The 22,019-nt window shown below is 41.9% G+C and overlaps 2 protein-coding genes across 5 annotated transcripts in view; both read left to right on the top strand.

Annotated features, from left to right (window-relative positions):
* The window catches only part of LOC123646171 (phospholipid-transporting ATPase FetA-like), a 74,233-nt gene extending 73,116 nt beyond the window's left edge, over positions 1-1,117 (top strand). For 3 of the 4 annotated variants that reach the window (XM_045562885.1, XM_045562883.1, XM_045562881.1), the window contains one exon: positions 60-812. In XM_045562885.1, coding sequence (XP_045418841.1) covers positions 60-248 — 189 coding nt within the window. In that variant the 3' untranslated portion in view covers positions 249-812. Of the gene's footprint in view, positions 1-59 lie in introns of all 4 variants that reach the window. The other variant, XM_045562884.1, reaches the window with a different exon arrangement.
* A 9,206-nt stretch (positions 1,118-10,323) lies between these two features.
* The window catches only part of RUSC2 (RUN and SH3 domain containing 2), a 54,603-nt gene continuing 42,907 nt past the window's right edge, over positions 10,324-22,019 (top strand). Inside the window, exon 1 of the mRNA XM_045562874.1 lies at positions 10,324-10,395. The gene's annotated coding sequence lies outside the window, so the exon portion shown is untranslated. The remainder of the gene's footprint in view (positions 10,396-22,019) is intronic.

Below are 22,019 nucleotides of genomic sequence, written 5' to 3'. Positions count from 1 at the left end.
TCCCCACAACCCTCTTTTCTTTGCCTCTGAGAACTCTGTCCCCCATGCTCTGGCTATAGGTTTTTGAGAGAATTCAGCAGTGCAGGAGACTTCCAGAGCGACCCCCAATCCGGACCAAACTGAAACATGCAAGCTCTCGTTCTGCCTACGCATTCTCCCATAAACAGGGCTTTGGGGCCCTCATCCTTTCTGGCAAGACAGGGAAGTTCAAGGCACCCGAGAAAAGCAGCCTTGCTCTGAAAAAGTAGAGGCCCTAAGGAAACTCCAAAGGAGTTAGTTAAGTCATTGCTCTTCCTCCCTTGTATTCATGCAACTTGGTAAGGAAAGATTAGAGTCCCTGGGACTCTAACCAGCATAAACCTGCCCCTCTACTCTCACTAGGGGCTCAGCCTCTTAATTCTCCAGAAGGCTGTGCCCAGGTTAGGCAAGGAAAAGTAAGGAAAGAGCCCCTAGATATCTGCCAGAGTTGAAGCATTAAAAAAACAAACAACAACAACAAAAAAAGCAACTTCAGGCCTCCCTTCCACCATCCCATCCAAGTTTTAATCCAGACAAGCAAATGTGATGTGAAAGCAGAGGGTGAAGAGGGACAGTATGGGGAAGGGAAAAAAACAAAACAGGACCTAAGAATCTTACTTCGGGCCCCTATCTCCCATACCCAGGGCAAACATAACCTTCCCAGGGCCCCACAGGAACATATTCCCACCCTGGCATCCTTTTCAGGCTTATCTGGGAGATTTGGGTGTGTCTTTTGCTGGCCCTGGGGAGCAAAAGGAGGAGGCAGCTGTGAAGACTTGGTCTTAAGAAGCTGAAGGAGAGTTTCTGGACCAAAAAAAATAAAAGGAGGTGGCTCCTGCCTGGAGAGGACAACTCAAGGTCTTGCCTTCTTACCCTCTCTTTGACCTCTTTGACCCAGGAACCGATGATGCCTGTTCAGACCTCAGAACTGGGAGGGGGATACTGCAGGAGATTTTTAAAATTCTTTTCTTGAGGGGACACAGGCCATAATTAGTGAGCATTTGTCTTCATTCCGTAAAATTATTTTGAGAAGAAATTGTATGTACTTGGAAAATTGTTTCTAAGAAGTTTATGGAGCAATAAATTGCTTATTTTGGAATAGAGAGAATTGTATGATCTGTTGGGGCCCCAGTGACAATAATATAGTCTGAGCAATATCATTGGTCCACAGACCCACCACCCTCCCCCTTCAAATTAGAACAGTGTTTCCCCTTCCCCCCTCTCTCTCCCTTTTCAGCTCCACTCCATTTTTCTGTCCTGTCTTGATAAACTCTATTTTAGCCTCAGTGTAACCACATCTTTTAACCATATAGCTCTATCTTCTTTGCATGCATTTAAATATTGGTTCCTTGGTTCTTTGCTCATCTTTCTCTGTACCTTTTCTTGAGTAACTTCATCCAACCTTATGACTTCATTTAGCAACAGAGAGAAGATTCTCAATTCTATCTCTAGCCCAGATCTCTCTGCTGAGGTCTAGATCTGAATATTAAACTGACTCTGAGACCCTTCACTTAGCTGAACCTCCGGAAACTTAACCTCAACCCACTCAACCTGTACTGTACTATCATTTTCCCCCCAAATTTCACCCCAGGATGTCATCACCATCATCCCAGTCACCCAAGGCAGAATGAGGAGACTCGTCCTATGCTTCTTCCTCTAGCCTCATGTCCAATCAGTCATCAAGTCATGTAAATCCTGCGTCCTTACTATTTCTTGTTTCCGTTTCCCCCATTGTTACTAGCATTGCCTTTGCTCAGGCTGTCATCACCTTTTACGTGGATCACAGCATAAAATCTCCCAACTCAGTTCCCTGGTTCTCCCCTTTCTAAAGCATCAGCAATACTATTTCAAGAGTAATCTTTCTGAAAGGCAAATTTGGTCATGTCAAGCCCCGGTTTAGCGTCTTTTAAGGGCTTCCCATGCCCTCTGGATCAAGTTAAAATTTGAACACTTTATTATTGGGCCCTCTCTAGCCTTGTCTGCCATCATGCCCCCATCTGCCTTCACTCCAGTTACAATATTTCTGGTCTTCGTGTCATCAAACACGCTGTTCTCATATCCTAAAATGCTTCTCCCCACCTTCTTCTTCATCTAGCGAACTCCTAGTCATCCTTCAAAACTCAGATTAGTTGGAACTAGATAGAGGTGATGGTTGAACAACGTTGTCCATGTACTAATTGCCACTGAATTGTACACTTTAAAAGGGTTAATTTTATGTTATGTGACATTCACTTCAATTTAAAAAGAAAAAAAAGTTCAGATTAGGCATTATCTCTCTAGGAGCTTTTCCTAATCCCTTAGTGTGACTTATATAACTGTTCTATTTGTTCCTTGGCTTCCCTGTACCTACCTCTATCAATGACACTTATGAAGCATTGGAATAATTGATTCATTTGTTTGTTCCAAGCATATAATAGACCTTTAATAAATGTCTGTTGAATTAATGAACAAATGAAATGAATGAATATTAAAACCTGTCTCTTGGCCGGGCGCAGTGGCTCATGCCTGTAATCCTAGCACTCTGGGAGGCCGAGGCGGGCGGATCGTTTGAGCTCAGGAGTTCGAGACCAGCCTGAGCAAGAGCAAGACCTCATCTCTACTAAAAAAAAAAAAAAATAGAAAGAAATTATCTGGACAACTAAATATATATAGAAAAAATTAGCCTGGCATGGTGGTGCACGCCTGTAGTCCCAGCTACTCGGGAGGCTGAGGCAAGAGGATTGCTTGAGCCTAGGAGTTTGAGGTTGCTGTGAGCTAGGCTGACACCACAGCACTCTAGCCCAGGCAACAGAGTGAGACTCTGTCTTAAAAAATAAAAATAAAAATAAAACCTGTCTCTTTAGCTATGTTACTTGTTTCCATAAATGGTATCACCAGCCAAAAGCTCAAACCAGAAAACTGGAAGTCTTTCTGAACCTTTCTTCCATTCCACTAATCCAGTGCATTCAGTTACCAAGTTCCATATACTCTGTCTCAGAAATGTCTTCAATTCTTTCCCTTCCTGTTCGCCCCCAGTCCCACTGCTCTCACTTACAATAACACCCTCCTCTCTGGTCTCCCTGCCTCCCCTTCTGCTTCTTTCCACTCCATTATCCACACCACAGAGAATAATCTTCCCAAAATACAAATCAGATCATATCATTTGCCAGTTTAAAATCCTTTAGTGGCTCAGCATAGCTTCCTTACCTTGGTGTTGCCATCCTCTCCAACTTCATTGTCCACTTCTGCTGCATAATCTCATTCTTGTCATACCAAACCATTTCTGTTCCCCAAAGATTCTGTTATCTTCAGAAGCCCCTATGCCTTCACTCTTTCTATTCTCTCCTCTTAAAGTACACTTCCTTCCTTCCTTTGTCTAGATAATGTCTGTCTGCTCCTTAAGTCTCAGCTTGGGTCACTTCTCCAGGAGCCTTCACTAGATCTAATCTAGAAATTAGCACCATTTGAGCTACTACCTCAACCCTATGCGCTTCAAAGAACAATTTGGGTATAGAACTTTCCAGGTCCTTCTGGAAAATTCACTGTCTCTCCCTTTCATCCCATTCATCCATACATACAACAAGTATTTATTGGGCATATACCATGATCTGGGCACTACTGTAAATACAGTGAAGGACAAAAACCAAAATGGTTTCTTCTATCTCGGAGCTTACATTCAAGTAGGAGAGATGATAACCAAGTAAGCAAACAAGATTATTCAGATAATACATGCTATAAAGACAATACAACAGCTACTGTAATAGTGAGAGACTGTGAGCAGGAAGCAGTGGCTACAGACATACCTCAGACACATTGTAGGTTCAGCTCCAAACCACCACAATAAAGTAAATATTGCAGTAAAGCAAGTCACATGAATTTTTTAGTTTCTCAGTGCATATAAAAGTTATGTTTACACTATACTATAGTCTATTAAGCATGCAATAGCATTATGTCTAAAAAATACCTTAATTTACAAATACCTTATTCCTAAAAATCATCTGAGACTTCAGCAGGTTGTAGTCTTTCTGCTGGTGGAGGGTCTTGCCTACATGTTGATGGCTGCTGACCAGTCAGGGTGGTGGTTGCTGAAGTTGGGGTGGTTGTGGCAATTTCTTAAAATAAGGCAGTAGTGAAGTTTGCCACATTGATTGACTCTTCCTTTCACAAAATTTTCCTCTGTAGCATGTGACACTGTTTAATAGCATTTTACCCACAATAGAACTTCTTTCAAAATTGGTTTCAATTCTCTCAAACCCCGATGCTGCTTTCTCAACTAAGTTGGAGTATTCTAAATGCTTTGTTGTCATTTCAACAATGTTCACAGCATCTTCACCAGGAGTAGTTTCCATCTTAAGAAACTACTTTCTTTGCTTATCCATAAGAAGCAACTCTTTTCTGTTCAGTCATGAGATTGCAGAAATTTGGTCACCTCTTCAGACTCCACTCCTAATTCTAGTTCTCTGGCTGTTTCCACCACACCTGCAGTTACTTCCTCCACTGAAGTCTTGAACCCCTCAAAGTCACACATGAGGGTTGGAATCAACTTCTTCCAAACTCATGTTACTGTGAATATTTTGACCTCCTCCCATGAATCATGAATCTTATTAATAGAATCTAGAATGGTGAATCCTTTCCAGAAGGGTTTCAATTTACTTTGCCCAGATCCATCATGGGAATCACTGTCTATGGCAGCTGTAGCCTTATGAGATGTATTTCTTAAGTAAGAAGATTTGGATGTCGAAATTACTCTATGATCCATGGGCTACAGAATGGATATCTTGTTAGCAAGCATGAAAACAAGGTTTATCCCCTTATACATCTCCATCAAGCTCTTAGAAGACCAGGTGCACTATTAATGAGCAGTAATACTTCGAACTGAATCTTTTTTTCTAAGCAGTAAATCTCAACAGCGGGCTTAAAATATTCAGTAAACCATGCTATAAACAGATGTGCTGTCATCTAGGCTTTGTTGTTCCATTTCTAAAGCACAAACAGTATAGATTTAGCATAATTCTTAAGGACCCTAGGATTTTCAGAACAGTCAATGAATATTGGCTTCAATTTAAAGTCACCAGCTGCATTAGCCCCTAACAAGAGTCCCACTGTCCTTTGAAGCCAGGCATTGACTTCTCTCTAGTTATGAAAATCCTAGATGGCATCTTCTTCTAATAGAAAGCTGTTTCATCTATATTAAAAATCTGTTGTTTAATGTAACCACCTTCATCAATTATCTTAGCCAGATTTTCTGGATAACTTGCTGCCTCACTTTGCATTTTAATGTTATGGAGATGGCTTCTTTCCTTAAACCTCACGAACCTACCTCTGTTAACTTCCAGCTTTTCTTCCACAGCTTCCTCACCCCAGTTAGCCTTCATAGAATTGAAGAGACTTAGAGCCTTGCTCTAGATTAGGCTTTGACGTAAGGGAATGTTGTAGCTGGTAGGATCTTCTATCCAGACAACTCAAACTTTCTCCACATCAGCAATAAGGCTGTTTCACTTTCCTATCATTGGTGTGTTTACTGGAGCAGAATTTTTAATTTCCTTCAAGAACTTTTCCTTCACAATCACAACTTGGATGTTTGGTGCAAGAAGCCTAGCTATTGGCCTGTCTCAGCTTTCAACATGCCTTCCTCACTAAGCTTAATCATTTCTAGCTTTTGATTTCAAGTGAGAGATGTGGGACTCTTCCTTTCATTTGAACCCTTAGAGGCCACTGCAGGGTTCTTACTTAGCTTAATTTCAATATTATGTCGCAGGGAATAAGGAAGCCCAAAGAGAGGGAGAGAAATGAGGGAATGGCCAGTCAGTGAAGTAATCAGAACACACACAACATTTATTGATTAAGTTCACCATCTTTTATGAGCATGGTTCGTGGTGGCCACAAACAATGACTACAGGGCCAAGCTCAGTGGCATGCTTGTAGTCCCAGCTACTTGGGAGGCTGAGGCAAGAGCAATCACTTGAGCCCAGGCATTCAAGACCACCCTGGGCAACGTAGTAAGACCTCATCTCAAAAAAACCCCAAAAATAAAAAATAAACAATTACAATAGTAAAATCAAAGATCACTGATCACAGATCACTGTAACATATATGATAATAATTAAAAAGTTTGAAATATTGTGAGAATTACCAAAATGTGACACAAAGACATGAAGTGAACACATGCTATGGCACTAATAGACTTGCTCAACAGAGGGTTGCCACAAATGTTCAGTTTGTAAAAAAAGCACAATATCTGTGAAGCACAATAAAGCAAACTGCAGTAAGATGAGGTGTGCCTACAGTTTGTATTTGGTAGTCAGAGAAAGCCTTTCTAAGGAAGCAGCATGTGAAATGAGACATAAATGGCTGGAAGGCTCTAGTCCTGCAAAAGTCTGATGGAAAGGCATTCCGTGCAGAATAAATAGCTAGCGTAAAGTTCCTAAGATAGGAGCGAGCTTTGTGTGTAAGAAAAAGTAAGAAGCTTAATGTGAATGAAGCATGGTGAGCAAAGGACAGGGTGGTTAGATATGATGAGGAGCAGAGGAGAGCTTTAAAACCCATTTGAAAAGATTGCTCAGGCTACTCTATGGAGAATAGGGGTGCAAAAGTGACATCAGGAAGACTAGGAGGCAATTACAGTTGTGTAGGCATGGAATGGTGGTGGCTTGGACTACGGTGGTTGCAGTGGAGAAGTAAGTGGATGAATATGCAATATATTTTAAAGACAGAACCAAAGGGCTTTGTGGATTGGCTATGGAGCATACAAGCACTGGGTTATCAAATGATCCCATTGATTTGCTCAATAGCTTCCTCTCTGATAATCAGGGCACTAAATTCAGAGATTACTGACTCTTCCCACACAGTTCCTGATGAAAGGGTGACTCTAGGTGGTCATATTTGTACCAGTTGACTCCACTCCCTCTAGCTACAACTGGCCCAATATAGCTTCTCTCTCTAGGAATCAGAATTAGAACTGTGTGAAACTAAGTCAGTGATGAGGACAGGAATTCAAAGGTCATGTAGTTTCAGGACCTGGGGCCTTCATTTTAAAGTGACCATGATTGGTTGTAAATAAAAGGATAAAGTGAGCCAAGTAATCTAGTCTGTAGAAAGAAGAATGAAGCAGATGTCCAAAAAGAAACAGACAAGACACTGTTCCATCCCAGTAAAAAGTCTCATGAGGGGCTTTCTGAAATTGGGTTGTTTGAGGACATTGTTTTACCTGAGCTCGATTGTTTTTATTCTCTGCTGGGTGTTTTTATTCTCTGCTGCCAATAGCAAAAACCCAGAGGCAGCTCCAATTTACATAGGCAAGGTTCACAATTGTTCTTTTCAATAGGCTCCCAGAAACACAGGGAGGTCACGGGACCATCCAGCTCACCCTGCACCTTTATCTTTAAGAACTCATCAGGGAAGTAACCCAACCTTATTTACCACTGCCAGAAACAGAGAAACCAGAGCACTGTCCTAGCCCCAGCATATCCCTGTGATTCCAGCCCCAAATCTTCTAAGATACATGCAAAGCGTTTGGGAGAATATACAGCATTTGGAGGATCCTGGGAGTCATCCTAGACTATTTGCTCTACCTTACTCCCCTACTCACCATGACACATTTATTTACTCATTAAGTGCTACAGATTTTGCACCCTAAATTGCTTTTGACTCTATGTCCTCTGACCTAAGTCCTCAGCCACTGCCCTAATTCAGATCCTCTCACTTCTCATCATAATTACCAGTCTCTACTAGAGTAAGATTTCAAAAGTTCAGATCTGTTCAAATCACTCCCCTGCTTTAAATAATGGTGTCTACAGCCTTCAGAATAAAATTCAAACTCTTGAACATACATACAAGGCCATTCATAACCGCACTCCTGCCTTCTTCCTACATTTCACCCACACTTAACTATTTGTAGTTTCCTTAAAGTATCATGTTTTTTCATGGCTCTGTGTTTTTATATATTCTTTGATTTGCAAGTGTCCAGAAAAATTGTGGAAGACTTTGTTTGAAATGGGTGTCCTTTTAATGGAATGTTGGGTGCTAAGGGCCCTTGGGGATTATTTGATTCTATTAGAGGTGAGAGCCTTTGATTTCCTTTGACTAGGTTCCTGTTTTACAACTAGGCTGTTTTCTAACTCTTTAGAGATAGAGGTTAACTTGTGGAATACTGAATGCAAAATATTTCCTGCCCATAACAATGCAAATGATTCCTGTCCTGGATGATGCAAATGAATTTTGTCCAGTAGAGAAATTTCTAAACGTTGAGTCCTCATTTGAACTGGTTTTAGTATCTTACCGATTCCCTCATTAGTGAGTTTAATAAAATCTTTGGAATGTGTTCATTTTGTATTTTTATAGGGCTCGTGATTTTACCTTTTTGAAAATTATCCTTTAACACAAATAATAGGAAGTAACTCTCACTTGCCGAAGCCAAAAATAAGACTATATAAATGGATAGAAGGATGCATCATGAACCCAGTGCAGGAATCAAGCTGGGCCTTAGTAAGAAGTGAAACCAGATGCTGAAGGCCCCAGCAACTTAGGGAGTCATCTCTTTGTGTCTAGACGTGGCTGCTCTGTGTGCAACAGGTTGATCCTTCTCGTAGCTAGTTTTCTATGCTACTCAGGCCAAATGGGCAAGTAGAAGGAGGCTACCCACAGTTTCCAAATTTCCATCATATGTCCAACCATGAGCAGAGGTGTAGCTCCCTCTCCTCCAATTCCAAATTCTCAGGAAAGGGACTCTAATTGGCCTAGTTTGGGTAAAAAGTCGCCACCCTGGATCATTTAACCGAGGAATCACACGATGCAAACATGCCACCTCATGGGTCCCCCTGCTGGCAGCCCTAGCCCTCTCCACTTCACCATCATGCAAGCCTAGAACTTTATTTCTAAACAGGCAATTCCTGCCTCTGCATAAAGCCCTTCAGTGTTTCTCCACTGTTGACAGTGGTAAATCCCAACTCCTTAGTGTGTGACAGGAGGCTTTTCATCATCAAAGCCTGACCGTCTCTCCTGGTCTCTCTCCATTGCACCCCACACCTCAGTCATACCAGTTATTTTGCCCCTCTGTTCTTTTGCACATGCGGATTCCCCCACCCCTTTACCCGCTACTTATTCTTCAAGGCTCAGCTCATACCACTTCTGTGAAGCCTAAAGATGCATGACACATTGTGACATTTATCTGCTTCCTTGCCCTAAGGTACAGGGTCTCTCTTTTGTTTTTTTTTTTTTGAGACAGAGTCTCACTTTGTTGCCCGGGCTAGAGTGAGTGCCGTGGTATCAGCCTAGCTCACAGCAACCTCAAACTCCTGGGCTCAGCCTCCCGAGTAGCTGGGACTACAGGCATGCGCCACCATGCCCGGCTAATGTTTTCTATATGTATATTTTTAGTTGTCTAGATAATGTATTTCTATTTTTAGTAGAGACGGGGTCTCGCTCAGGCTGGTCTCGAACTCCTGACCTCGAGCGATCCTGCCGCCTCGGCCTCCCAGAGGCCCGGGATTATAGGCGTGAGCCACCTCGCCCGGCCGAATGTACAGGGTCTCTTTCACGGATAGAACGGACTTTTCTTGGCGGGCTTTCAGTAACTATTTGCTGAAGGACTGCTTGCCCCCACCCCTCTTCGGCTAGAAGCAGGAGACACAGGCATCCTGCACGTCCCCACCCGCTCCGCACTGAAGAGCGAAGAGCGGAGGCGCACGGGGTCCAGGATTGACCAAGGCTGCTTAACCCTGGCTGTGCATAGGGTGCTTTTAAAAAATATCGAAGCCTGGGCGCCACCCAACCCCCACGTCACGCCACTACAGTAATTCTGAGTCAGTCTTGGGTCAGGTCGGGCCCCTGATTTTTGTTGCTATGTTGTTGTGTTGTTTGTTTGTTTTTAACTTCCTCACGAGGTTCTACTGCGGAGCCAGGGTTAACAACCGCTGCTCTGGGCGAAGCTGGGAGCCCACACGCACCCGCCCTCCAGGCCAGCAGGCCGGCGCAGGCCTCCCCAGGTTCCAGCGCCCAGGGGCCGCAGGCCGCCGGGCACCCCCGCAGGCGCGGGGCGCGGTCCGCAGAAGGCGGGGCCCGGCCGAAGCCTCGCCGTCCCCCGCGGAAAGCGCGGCGCGTGATTCTGCCTGCGCCCTTCGCTGCGGGAGCCGGGCAGCCGGGGAGCACCGCGGGCTCATCCGGCCGAACCCACCCGCCGCGGGAGGGGCGGGCGGCTCGAGGGCAACCCGGATCGCACCATCGGCGCCACGCCGGCAGGGGGGCCGGGCGTTACCAAGCCGTCGGGAGAGGAGGGGGCGCCGGCGTGTCCCGGCCCCTGGAGGGCGCGAGGCGCCGCCGCCGCCGCCGCCGCCGCCGCCGCCGCCGCTGCAGCAGCCGCCGCAGTCCGCGCGGAAGGACCAGGCTGAGACGAGAAACGAGGTAGGAGCGCCTCTCCGGAGGCCAGCGGGGTCCTAGAGATCCATTGTCCCTACGTTCTAAGTGATCCCTTAGGAGAAGACACTCTGTCTGCCCACCTATCCATCCCTCAGCGCCGCCGCCCTTCCCCGCAACCCTTCCCCCTCGGCTCCACCCTCCCTCTCGGCTCTGACCCCGCAGACAGACCTCATCCCCAGTCCTTCTCCTGACCCCTCAGCTCCACCGTCCACGGGACCTTCAAACACCCAGCACCAGCCATCCCTTTGGGCGCCACCCCAGATCCACTCCCAACCGTCTCCTCAAACTGCCCCCCCCAACCGACTCGCGCCCAGTGGTCGTCGTTGTACCCAAATCTCCTGTGACAGCCCCGGAGGAGCGTGGCCGCCAGCCACCGGGCCCGCGACTGCAGCAGGGACCTCAGCACAGCCCAGCCCCAGCCCAAGTCTCTATCCCAAGTTGATATCTGCCTTGCACTGGCTGGCTTCAGACCTCCCTCTCCCTCTCCCTCTCTGTCATGTATCCAGTTTTGGGGGGTAAAACCTTTGGCTTGGCAGTTTGCCCGTCCCCTGCCACTGCACTCACCGTGATCCCATTGCCCGAGGCTGGCTGTGGACCTCCATGCTGGCCCTGCCGACATGGGGGACTGGGCTGGAGGCAAGGACCCTATGCTATTCATCTGTGTATCCATGGTCTGCAGCACAGTGCCTGGCATGTGACAGCACTCAGTAAATATCGGATGGATGGATGAATGAATGACTCCAGTGCAGGGGTGGGAAGGCAGAGTGCATAAGTGGGAAAGGTGTCTCCAGTTACATGAAAGGGGGAAAAGGAAGAACATCTGGGGGATTACTTCACTCTTTCAGTCTAGGAATACATCCAGCCTTTCTATTCATTCATCTAATCTCATTTGCATAGGAGCTTCTATGCATCAGCTGTTTTCTGTTTATGTTCTGTTTACCAAAAAAAAAAAAGGCAGGGCTGGAGCTGCAGAAATTCTTATTGGTTAGTGCCTGAGAGGCTACACAGATAATCAAGAAAGAGCTTTGCCCCAGCAACTGCTCCTCTTCCCCTGTAGACTAGCTGCTCTCTCAGGGGAAGAATTCTGCAGGCCAGCCACAACCTTTAAAGCTGACTCAGTGCAGCTGATCAGCTGGTACTTCAGGAGGGATTGGAGAAATGAAGTACCATTTACCTCCTGGATACCCCTTCCTCTCAGGGACTGGAGAGGTAGACATCCCATGCAGGCCGAGTGTGTGATAGAGATATCAAAGGTTCCCAAATGCCACTGTAGTATGATCAAGACAGATGGATCATTTATGTCTCTTTAGAGCAGAGTCAGGCAAAGATTACCGCTATGTGAACAGTGTCGGTGATAAACAAGAATATCGACCTTTTAAAGATGGAATTCTCAAAGAACAGAGAGCCTGAAACCTGTTTTTGTTGACTCCTAGGAGGATGACCTGAGTAGATTCAGTTTCCTGAGAGTAAAAAAGGGTTTGGAGACCTCAGTTTTGGCCCAAGTTCTGCGGGGAAGTAGGTAGTATTGCTAAGTGATGAAACAATGGCTGGAAAGCTGTAGGAGTTTATAAGCTAAGGAAGCAGTTGCCTAACTACTTGTAGTTAGTAGTGGCATTATACTGAGGCTAAAAGTATTAGCAAATAAAAATAGCAATTGGAGTTTCTTAGGAGGCTCCTTAGATATTAAGCAGTGGTATGGTTTAGGGAAAGGAAGAGCAAATCCAGCCAGTATCTCTGGCATTCTGTTACCTGTGCCCCTCCTTCTGCTAAATGGCTGGCCATAGGGCACTTACCACCGTTGTTTCTTTACTGCTTTGAGCCAGGTCACAATCTGATTTCCTCTGATTTCTCTGTTGGTGTTTAAGATTCATTTTTGAATCCAGGCCTGCCTTAATTGGAGGCTGGGTATGTTCTCACTCACCCATTTCTAGGTTTGATTTATCCTTCTCCATTTTCTTTTTCGTGCCCTCTGACATGTCTTCATAAAGTCTTGGATCATAGAAACCCAATATTTGGGGAGGGGATCCTGAGCTGGATGGATTAAGCAATACCTTTTTTTTTTTTGTAACCAATACATTTTTAATGGGCATTTTTACTTTATCCTCACCTGCATCAGTGTTGCCAGATAAAACACAGGATGCCCAGTTAAACTTGAATTTCAGATAAACAACAGGGAGTCCTGTATTTTCACTTGCTAAATCTGGCAAGTTCATGGGGAGGCTTATGTGTCCTATTTTCCTCTCTGGACTTGCCTGCAAATTTAGGATAGTAACTCACCCATTTCTCCCTGATACTCATACTCAACAACTGTGCACCTGTTAAAAGTCACTTGACTGAAGGGATGGTTCACTGCATGTTAGGGTAAGGTCAGGCTCTGTAGAGATGGTCTGACTGATCAGTGTTGAGGTTACCCAGAAGAAACATCCACTCAAACATTGGCATGTAATATTTAAATTTCTGTTAATGAGTCCATTGTGCAAAATGAGAGCATTATTTTGAGTGGTCAGATGTCAACATTGCTCTCAGAGAGCTGGGTGGTGGGAGTAGGGGAGTGGGATTCTAATAAAAAGCATAACTTAGTAGAACCTCTGTTGTACCACATTTACTCTCTTTTTTTATTGTGGTGAAATATACATAACATAGAATTTACCATTTTAACCATTCTCAAGTGGCATTAAGTACATTCATATTGTTGTGCAATCATCACCACTATAACATCTGCAGAACTTTTTTCATCTTCCCAGACTAAAATTCCGTACCCATTAGATAGCAACTCCTCATTTTCCCCTACCCCTCACCCCTAGCAAACACCATTCTACTTTCTTTCTCTGTGAATTTGAATCCTGTGGGTACCTCATATAAGTGGAATTGTAAGCTATTTATCCCTTTGTGACTGGTTTACTTCACTCAGCATAATGTCTTTAAGGTTCATCCACATTGTAATTTGTATCAGAATGTCTCTCCTTTTTCAGGCTGAATAATATTCCATGGCATATGTATACCACATTCTGTTGATCCATTTATCTACTGACGGTCACTAGGGTTGCTTCCATCTTTTGGCTATTGTGAATAATACTGCTGTGAACATGAGTGTACAATTATGTTTGAGTCCCTGCTTTCAGTTCTAGAAGTAGAATTGCTGGATTGCACGGTAATTTCATGTTTAATTTTTTTGAGGAACCACCATACTGTTTTCCACAATGACTGCACCATTTAACATTCTTACCAGCAGTGCATGAGGGTTCCAGTTTTTCCACATCCTTGCCAACACTGTTTTTTTAATAATGGCCATCCCAATGGGTATGAAGTGGTATCTCATTGTGGTTTTGATTTGCATTTCTCTAATGATAAGATGTTGAGCATCTTTTCTTGTGCTTATTGGCCATTTATGTATCTTCTTTGGACAAATATCCGTTCAAGTTCTTTGTCCATTTTTGAATTGAGTTTTTTATTGTTGTTGAGTTGTAAGAGCTTTTTATATATTTTAGACATTAATCCATCATCAAATATATGATTTGCAAATATTTTTTCCCCATTCCATGGATTGCCTTTTCACTTTGTTAATAGCATTCTTTGATACACAAAAGTTTTTAAATATGATGAAGTCCAGTTTATCTAATTTTTTGTTGCCTGTGTTTTTGGTGTCATATCCTAGAATCATTGCCAAATTAAATGACAGGAAGCTTTCCCCTAAGTTTTTTTTTTTTATGGTTTAGCTCTTAACTTTAGGTCTTTGATACACTTTAAGTTAATTTTTATTTATATATGATATAAGATAAGGGTTCAACTTCATTTTCTTCCATGTGGATATCCAGTTTTCTTAGCACCATTTGTTGATAAGACTGTTCTTTATCCATTGATTGGTGTTGGCATCCTTGTCAAAAATCATTTGACCAGATATGTGAAGGTTTATTTCTGGGCTCTCTATTCTATTCCATTGAGTTATATGTCTGTCTTTATGCTAGTACCATACTATTTTGATTACTGTAGCTGTGTAATAAGCTTAGAAAATCAAGAAGTATGAGTCCTCTAACTTTGCTTTTCTTTTTCAAGATTTTTTTTTTTTTGGTGGGGGGACTGTTCAGAATTCCTTGAGATTCCATATGAATTCTGGGATGGATTTCTCTACTTCTGCAAAAAACATTGTTGGGATTTTTATAGAATTGTATTGAATCCCTTGATGACTTTGGATAGTATTGATACCTCTAACAACAGTAAGTCTTCCAATCCATGAACACTGGATGTCTTTCCATTTGTTTGTTTTATTTCTTACAGCAATGTTTTGTAGTTATCAATGTACAAGTCTTTCACTTCCTTGGTTGTTTATTCCTAAGTATTTTATTCTTTTTGATATTATTGTAAATGGAATTGTTTTCTTAATTTTCTTTCAGATTATTCAGTTTTAGCATATAGAAAACTGATTTTATGTGTGATTTTCTGTCCTGAAACTTTGCTGAATTCACTTATTAGTTCTACCAGGTTTTTTTTGTAAAATCTTTAGAGTTTTGTATATACCAGATCATGTTGTCTTGGAATAGAGATAATTTTACTTCTTCCTTTCCAATTTGGTGCCTTTTATTTCTTTTTCTTGCCTAATTGCTCAGGCTAAGTTCTATTACTGTTAGATAGAAATGGCAAAAGTGAACCATATTTACTCTTAACACACAATCCTTATGGGTTTGATGATTTGGTATGTAAGTTCTTAATAGACATTGAGAATAATATTTAAGCTAGTATGCTAATTAGTGTTAATAGTAGTGAGTCATCGAGAAAAAGTTAAATTATAGCCTATATACTCCAAATAAAAGTGTATAAATACATTTTAGAAAGAGTTCTACCAAAACAAACATTTTTTAAAACTAATTTTGATACCTAAGGAAGAAAACCTCTGTTCCTTGGAATTCTTGATTTAATAAAATAGATTTTTATCTTCCTTAAGAAGAGGAGACTGTGAGCTCTGAAATGTATGTTGTGTTTTTGACTTCTTATATGAGATCCCGTGGACAAGGACAATGGATTGATAACTGGGTAGAGAGAAAAACAGGGCCAGCTAACTTCTGGCTAGAATTTAGTTATCTTAGGATCCAAAGTCTACACTTAACTTGCTTATCTTAGGATCCAAAAATCTATATTTAACTTGTTTATCTGTTTTTATATTTTTATGCTTCCTTTCTTTTCCTGTAAAGTTCTTTTAAAAAAGAAAATGTTCCCTTGTAATTAGTGTACTTAGAGGAAAATGGAAAGTTATTTTTATTCATGCTCAGGTAAAAGAAAAAAGGAAAGCAAAGTATTCCTAAAGGCAGCATAGATAGGGTTTAGATGACCCCAAAAAATAAAAACTCCAGAGGAGAAAGCTGGGGACCTACTGCTGGTCCCATTCATCCTGGAATTGATTCACTTCCAAAATGTTCTTTTCTTGTTCTTTGAAAATTGTTTTGTTCTGTTTAGTTAAATATACAGCCATAGTTTTTTAAAATTGGCTATATTTTGTTTATTTAAAGTTACAGCCAAACAACTAATTTTCTGAGAGTTCTGGATAGCTAGAGTTTTTCTGTAAGTCTAATGATTTCCTTTTAAATATCTCCCAAAGCATAGTGATTTAAACATTTCTGTCTCACGTATCTATTACTGTATACAAACCACCCCAAAACTTTAGTGGCTTAAAACAATGTTGGTTATATCTGACTTTTGTGGGTTAGGTAGGTGGGTTTTTTGCAGTAGTAAAAAGGAGTTCTAGGAATATTTTGAATAGGTGCATTACTGGAATAAATTAAATCTCCCAAGGTGACTGCTTTGAAGAACATCTCTTAGTTGGTTGTACAAGAGCTATTCTACTTCTTTAAAATATTCTCTTTGCTTTATACTTACAGCTATAGTTAACTTCTTAGATAGCATAAAGTCTATGTCAATTTATTTCATGATTTATATAATGTTCTTTGCCTGACATCCAACACAGCAACCTGCAACCTTATTAGTTAATCATCCCTAATGATAGTAGTTAGAGAAGGGAGGGCTGGAAGCAGGACCACCTCCCTCATCAATGCTCTTGGGACTCCTTCCTGACAACCAGGTGGTGGTGATGGATAGCTAACAAGGAGCATTGGTCTCAAGGGAAAAAAAGACAGCTATGACTTTTTATTGAATTGTGAGAATATTTAGTAGAGAATAGAGAATTTCAAACTTTTTTTTAAAGAGGGAGGCCGTTTGTTCAAGTATATTCTACAAGAAGGGGACACAAAAAGATAAAAGCTGAACTGTTTTGGTTGAAGGTGTGGAATTGGGAGAAGTAAAGTCTAACCTGTTCGTGTCTCTCTCCCTCCTTTCCTCTACATCCCCTTCATTTCCTTTTCCTAGTCCCCCGAGGGAGCTTCGTGAAGCACAGTCTGAAAGTTGCTAATACAGATATTTCTCCTACTGAGTCATGACTTCAAAGTAGAAAGAGGTAAAGACAAGTGGCTGGGTTTGGGATCCTGTAATCTTCAATTGACCACCCACTAGTTGCCAACCATGGTTCAAGAGAAATATAACCAATATAGGTACTGCATACATACAATCCCCAAATCCCCATGTGAAACGCTTAGCCTTAATTCATTTAATGAGCTGCATGGAAGTGGAATGAATTATAGATCCTTTTTATCCCTTTAGTCTAGTCTGCTAGTTTGTCAACCTGTTCTAATCCAGAGTCAAGAAAATTTTTTCTAGCCATACTTTCTAGTTTATAATACGAAAACAATCTTCATTTTTAGAATATTTAACAATAATGTTTATGCTTTTAAAAAATATACATTGAACATTGAGGGAGGGGCTCTATACCACTTCCTCTCTAAGTACTGTTTGCCTCTTTGTTTAATTTCTTCTAGACCTGTGCTTCTCAAACTTTAGGATACAAAAAGAAAAAAAAAAATCACCTGGATCACCCCTGAAATTCTGATTCAATAAGTCTGGCATGGGGTCCATGTATTTACCTGTGCCTAATAAATTCCCAGGTGAGGCTGATTCTGCTGGTCCACAGACCACACTTTGAGTAGCACTACTCTTAGACCCAAACTCTCATCTCTCTGATGTAAAGGCTTTTTTTTTCTTTAAGAAAAATCCCTGGTGCCCCACACCCAACAATTGAAAGCCAAATAGTGCTACTGTCTAAGAGTGTGATTTGGGATATATCACACTGGGTTTTCTTCCTTTAAAGATGAGGATTGTAAATCTCTCATTCAAGATTATGGGATTGTGAAGAATAGTTCTAAGGAAATGATATTAGCTGCCCACAACTTTAACCTAGATGGTGTTTAAACTTATATGTCTTTTTATAGGGAAAGATGAAATGAAGGGTGTATTTTCCCTTTGAAACTTAAAAAATCTTCTCTATTTTATTTAAAAATATTTTCTAAAAAAATATTTTATCTCATTTTTCTTAATATAGATGAAATATATGCTCACTGTGGAGAATCTAGAAAACAAGTATAAAATGCAAACATATCATTGAACAGTTCTTAGAGGCCAAATTTTTAATTGCTGTATAACAAATCTGTTGGTTGAACAAGCCATAACTTACTTAACCCTAATGTTGGACTTTTTTTTTTAATAGTTTCTCACTTTTCTAATAAATTCTAAGATTAACAACTTTATGCAAAAATCTTTGTCCATATCTCTGATAATTCCCTTAGGATAGAATTCTAGAGGTGGAGTTACTGAGTTAAAGGATTGGAACATTTTTAAGACATGAGATATATATTCCTAGAATGAGGATAAAGAGAAGCCCAGCATAATAGTGGTGTTGCAAACCCAGAGAGGATTCAGTTCAGGATGTAGCAAGAGAACAGAAAGGCCCAGAAGGAAGATCTTCCAGAAAAAAAAAAGGGAACTATATTTGATTATTTGTAAATTTACATCAGGAGAGATTTTTACAGTTCTAAAGGATTTTTACAGTTCTGCTAAAGACTTTGGGAAGAATTAGGGACAAATATATAGAAAACTAAACAAACCAAAAGAGAATCAAGTATTAAAAGTCATATTATAAATTATGTAGTAATAATAAGGTATCACGGACTACCCAGTCATAGTAAACACTGGACGTTAGTTTAACCAGAAACTGTCAAGAAGGTGGGTGTAAAAATTCCAAGTTTTTGCCTTGCATATTAGAAAGTCAAAAGATAATGTTTAAAATCAAGAAACAATTAAATAAGCATATCATGTAGAAACATGGACATAAATGCCAGTTAAACAGCTAAAGGACTTGAAAATAGCATTTTTCAGAGAGTGGCACAGAGTTGGAAAAGGGTAGAGCTGGGCATTGCTATTTTTCATCATCAACTTTATAGTGCTATTTGACTTTGTAACCTTGTGCATATATTAATTTGACAAAATAAATATTCATTTAAAGATAAATTTCCTGACCCCACATCACCTGCTGGGTTCTGTCCCAGTTCTCTGCTGTCTTCAACAGCTAGCCTTCACTACAGCCGTGCAGTCTCCGCTTAGTTTGCCATTCACTCTTTTTTTTTTTTTTTTTAATTGAGACAGAGTCTCACTCTGTTGCCCAGGCTAGAGTGCCGTGGCGTCAGCCTAGCTCACAGCAACCTCAAACTCCTGGGCCCAAGCAATCCTTCTGCCTCAGCCTCCCGAGTAGCTGGGACTACAGGCATGTGCCACCATGCCCGGCTAATTTTTTCTATGTATAGTTTTAGTTGTCCATATAATTTGTTTCTATTTTAGTAGAGACGGGGTGTCATTCTTGCTCAGGCTGGTCTCGAACTCCTGAGCTCAAAGGATCCACCCACCTCGGCCTCCCAGAGTGCTAGGATTACAGGCGTGAGCCACCGTGCCCAGCCTGCCATTCACTCTTGAACCCTCTCCTGTCTAACTTTATTTCTTACCACACCCCTGAAATTGTTTATGTCAGGATCACCAAATGGCCTCCAGGTTATCGAATATGAAGGACCTTTCAGCCACACTGGCTTGCTTTCAGTTTCTCTAAGATACCAACCACCTTTTTGTGTCAGGGCCTCTCATGCAGGTTGTCGCCCCCTCTGCCTGGAATGTTGTTCCCTACTCTTTACCTGTTTAACTTTTTTCAACTCGCCTTTCAAGCCTCAGCTTAAGCATCATTTTGCCAGAGAGGCCTGCTCTGACCCACGCAATCTTAAGCAGATCCTCTTAATACCCTGTATTCTTTATTCATGGGATTTGCCACAGTTTATATTTTTATTTTTGTGATTGTTTGTCTGCCTTCCTGCACTAGATTTTAAGCTCCATGAGGGCAGGGATAATGTCTATTTTGTTCACTACTGTATTCCTAGCAATAATCTCAATTCCTGGCCCACAGGAATCTACCCAAAGACTGAATTAATAGCCCTTGAAAAGGGGGTCTCAACTCTAGACTCCGACTGTAGGAATTAGAAGAGAGGATGGACCAGAGAGACTTTTCTAACAGAGAAGCTGTGGGACTTGGGGTGAGAGGGAGTCACATGGTGTACATGACTGGAAATAATTAGATCGTTTAGGGAGAATCTTGTCAGCCCATGAGTTTATGTGGAGGACTTGCTTCTCCTGTGTTCTGGTGACAGTGAGCAATTGAAGTAGACCATGCCTGTGTTCATTGGGTGGGAAATTCTTGATTCACAAATAACTTGTAAATTCGCTCTAACTTTCTTTCTATGTGTTGCCTTGGGATGTTTCCTGGGACAGAGCCGCTTTACTTTACAACTTATAGAGGACAAAGAACAGAGGTATGAAGAAAAGTTAAAGAATTTGAGGTAGTATGCCTACTGAAAAGAAAATACCGGCTATAGGCCAGGCGCGGTGGCTCACGCCTGTAATCCTAACACTCTGGGAGGCCGAGGCGGGTGGGTTGTTTGAGCTCAGGAGTTCGAGACCAGCCTGAGCAAGAGCGAGACCTCGTCTCTACTAAAAATAGAAAGAAATTATATGGACAGCTAAAAATATATGTAGAAAAAATTAGCCGGGCATGGTGGCGCATGCCTGTAGTCCCAGCTACTCGGGAGGCTGAGGCAGAAGGACTGCTTAAGCCCAGGAGTTTGAGGTTGCTGTGAGCTAGGCTGATGCCACGGCACTCACTCTAGCCCGGGCAACAGAGCGAGACTCTGTCTCAAAAAAAAAAAAAGAAAATACTGGCTATGACCATGACATGGTTCCCTCTTGTAAATTGGTAAGTTGAACAGTCTCAAAACAGCAATAGAAGAGATTTGGGTTCAAGAAAAGAGGAGATTCCTGATTCACATTTATTATAGTTGTCATTTACTAAGCCCTCCCTAAATCCCAGTCACTGTCCTAGATGTCTTATATATCTTCTCTGTAACTCCTACCACCACCCAGTAGGAGATGTATTATTATCCGCATTTTAAAGTGAATCAGATAACTTGCCTAGTGCTACAGAATTAGTCCTTAAGAGTAGAGTTGTTGGCTTATGCCTGTAATCCTAGCACTCTGGGAGGCTGAGGCAGGAGGATCACTTGAGTTCAGGAGTTCAAGACCAGCCTGAGCAAGAATGAGACTTGTCTCTACAAAAAATAGAAAAAATTAGCCGGGCATAGTGGTGTGCACCTGTATTCCCAGCTACTCAGGAGGTGGAGGCAGGAGGATCGCTTGAACCCAGGAGTTTGAAGTTGCAGTGAGCTGTGGTCACGCCACTGCACTCTAGCCGGGGCAACAGAGTGAGACTCTGTCTCAAAAAAAAAAAAAAAAAAAAGCAAAAACAAAAAGAGTGGAGTTGTATACCTACCTTTTCTTAGTTCTCTATATTGACCAGAAAGAAACAAAAATGAATGGCCTAAAGCTGGAAAGAACAAATCAAGGTTCTATTTCTTCATTGTAATAGACAGTAATTTGTTAGCTAAAGTGAATTCCTATGCCTTAAATAAAAATATGTGCTATAAAACAGGTACTGAACTCCCGCAAAGTGAATGGAAATAAAAGTGGAGCTCAACTAAAAGCAGGTTATTGATGGCTTTTAGTGACTCTTCAAGAGCCAGAGTTTTTAGTTCAAACACTGATAGTTTTAGTTGCCAATACAGTATAAACTGCACCCTGACTCATAAAAATGCTAATTGACTCTTATGACTTAGCTGTCTTTCCTCTGAAGGCAGCTCATTCCATAGTGGGCCTTTGTATAGTCAGAGCTATTTATTTGTTTAGTCTCACCAAGTGAACTATAAGCTCCATGAAGGCAGGCACCAGTTCTGTTTTGTTCACATATTACAGTGCCTGGCACTTCGTAGGTGCTCAGGTAATATTTATGGACTAAGTCATTTAGTCCTTGGGCAAGACTTTCACCTTTAAGGTTCTCAGAGCCACAAACAAATCCCTTCATACATTTGCCTAAAGCAGCAGAGAAGGAAACTCTTCCAGAGCACCCTGTTGCTGTGCTTCTGGGTTGGGCCCTTAGAGTCCCCAGATCCTGCCTCCTTTGGGTGGGGCCGCTAAGACTTGATGCCAGATGGGCTGTGTTTTTGGCAACAGGGCTCCTTCTTATTGTGAGATTTGACTATTAATGGATCATGATATTTGCTGTCCCGAGGTGAACTCAGTGGGGCCGCAGCCGGCAATAGGAGCATAGGGTTACTGCTTCCTCTGCTGTAACCGTCCTACCTCTA

The sequence above is a fragment of the Lemur catta genome, chromosome 10 (genome assembly GCF_020740605.2).
Source record: "Lemur catta isolate mLemCat1 chromosome 10, mLemCat1.pri, whole genome shotgun sequence".
Classification (NCBI taxonomy): domain Eukaryota; kingdom Metazoa; phylum Chordata; class Mammalia; order Primates; family Lemuridae; genus Lemur; species Lemur catta.
This window is presented reverse-complemented; position numbering and strand designations above follow the sequence as displayed.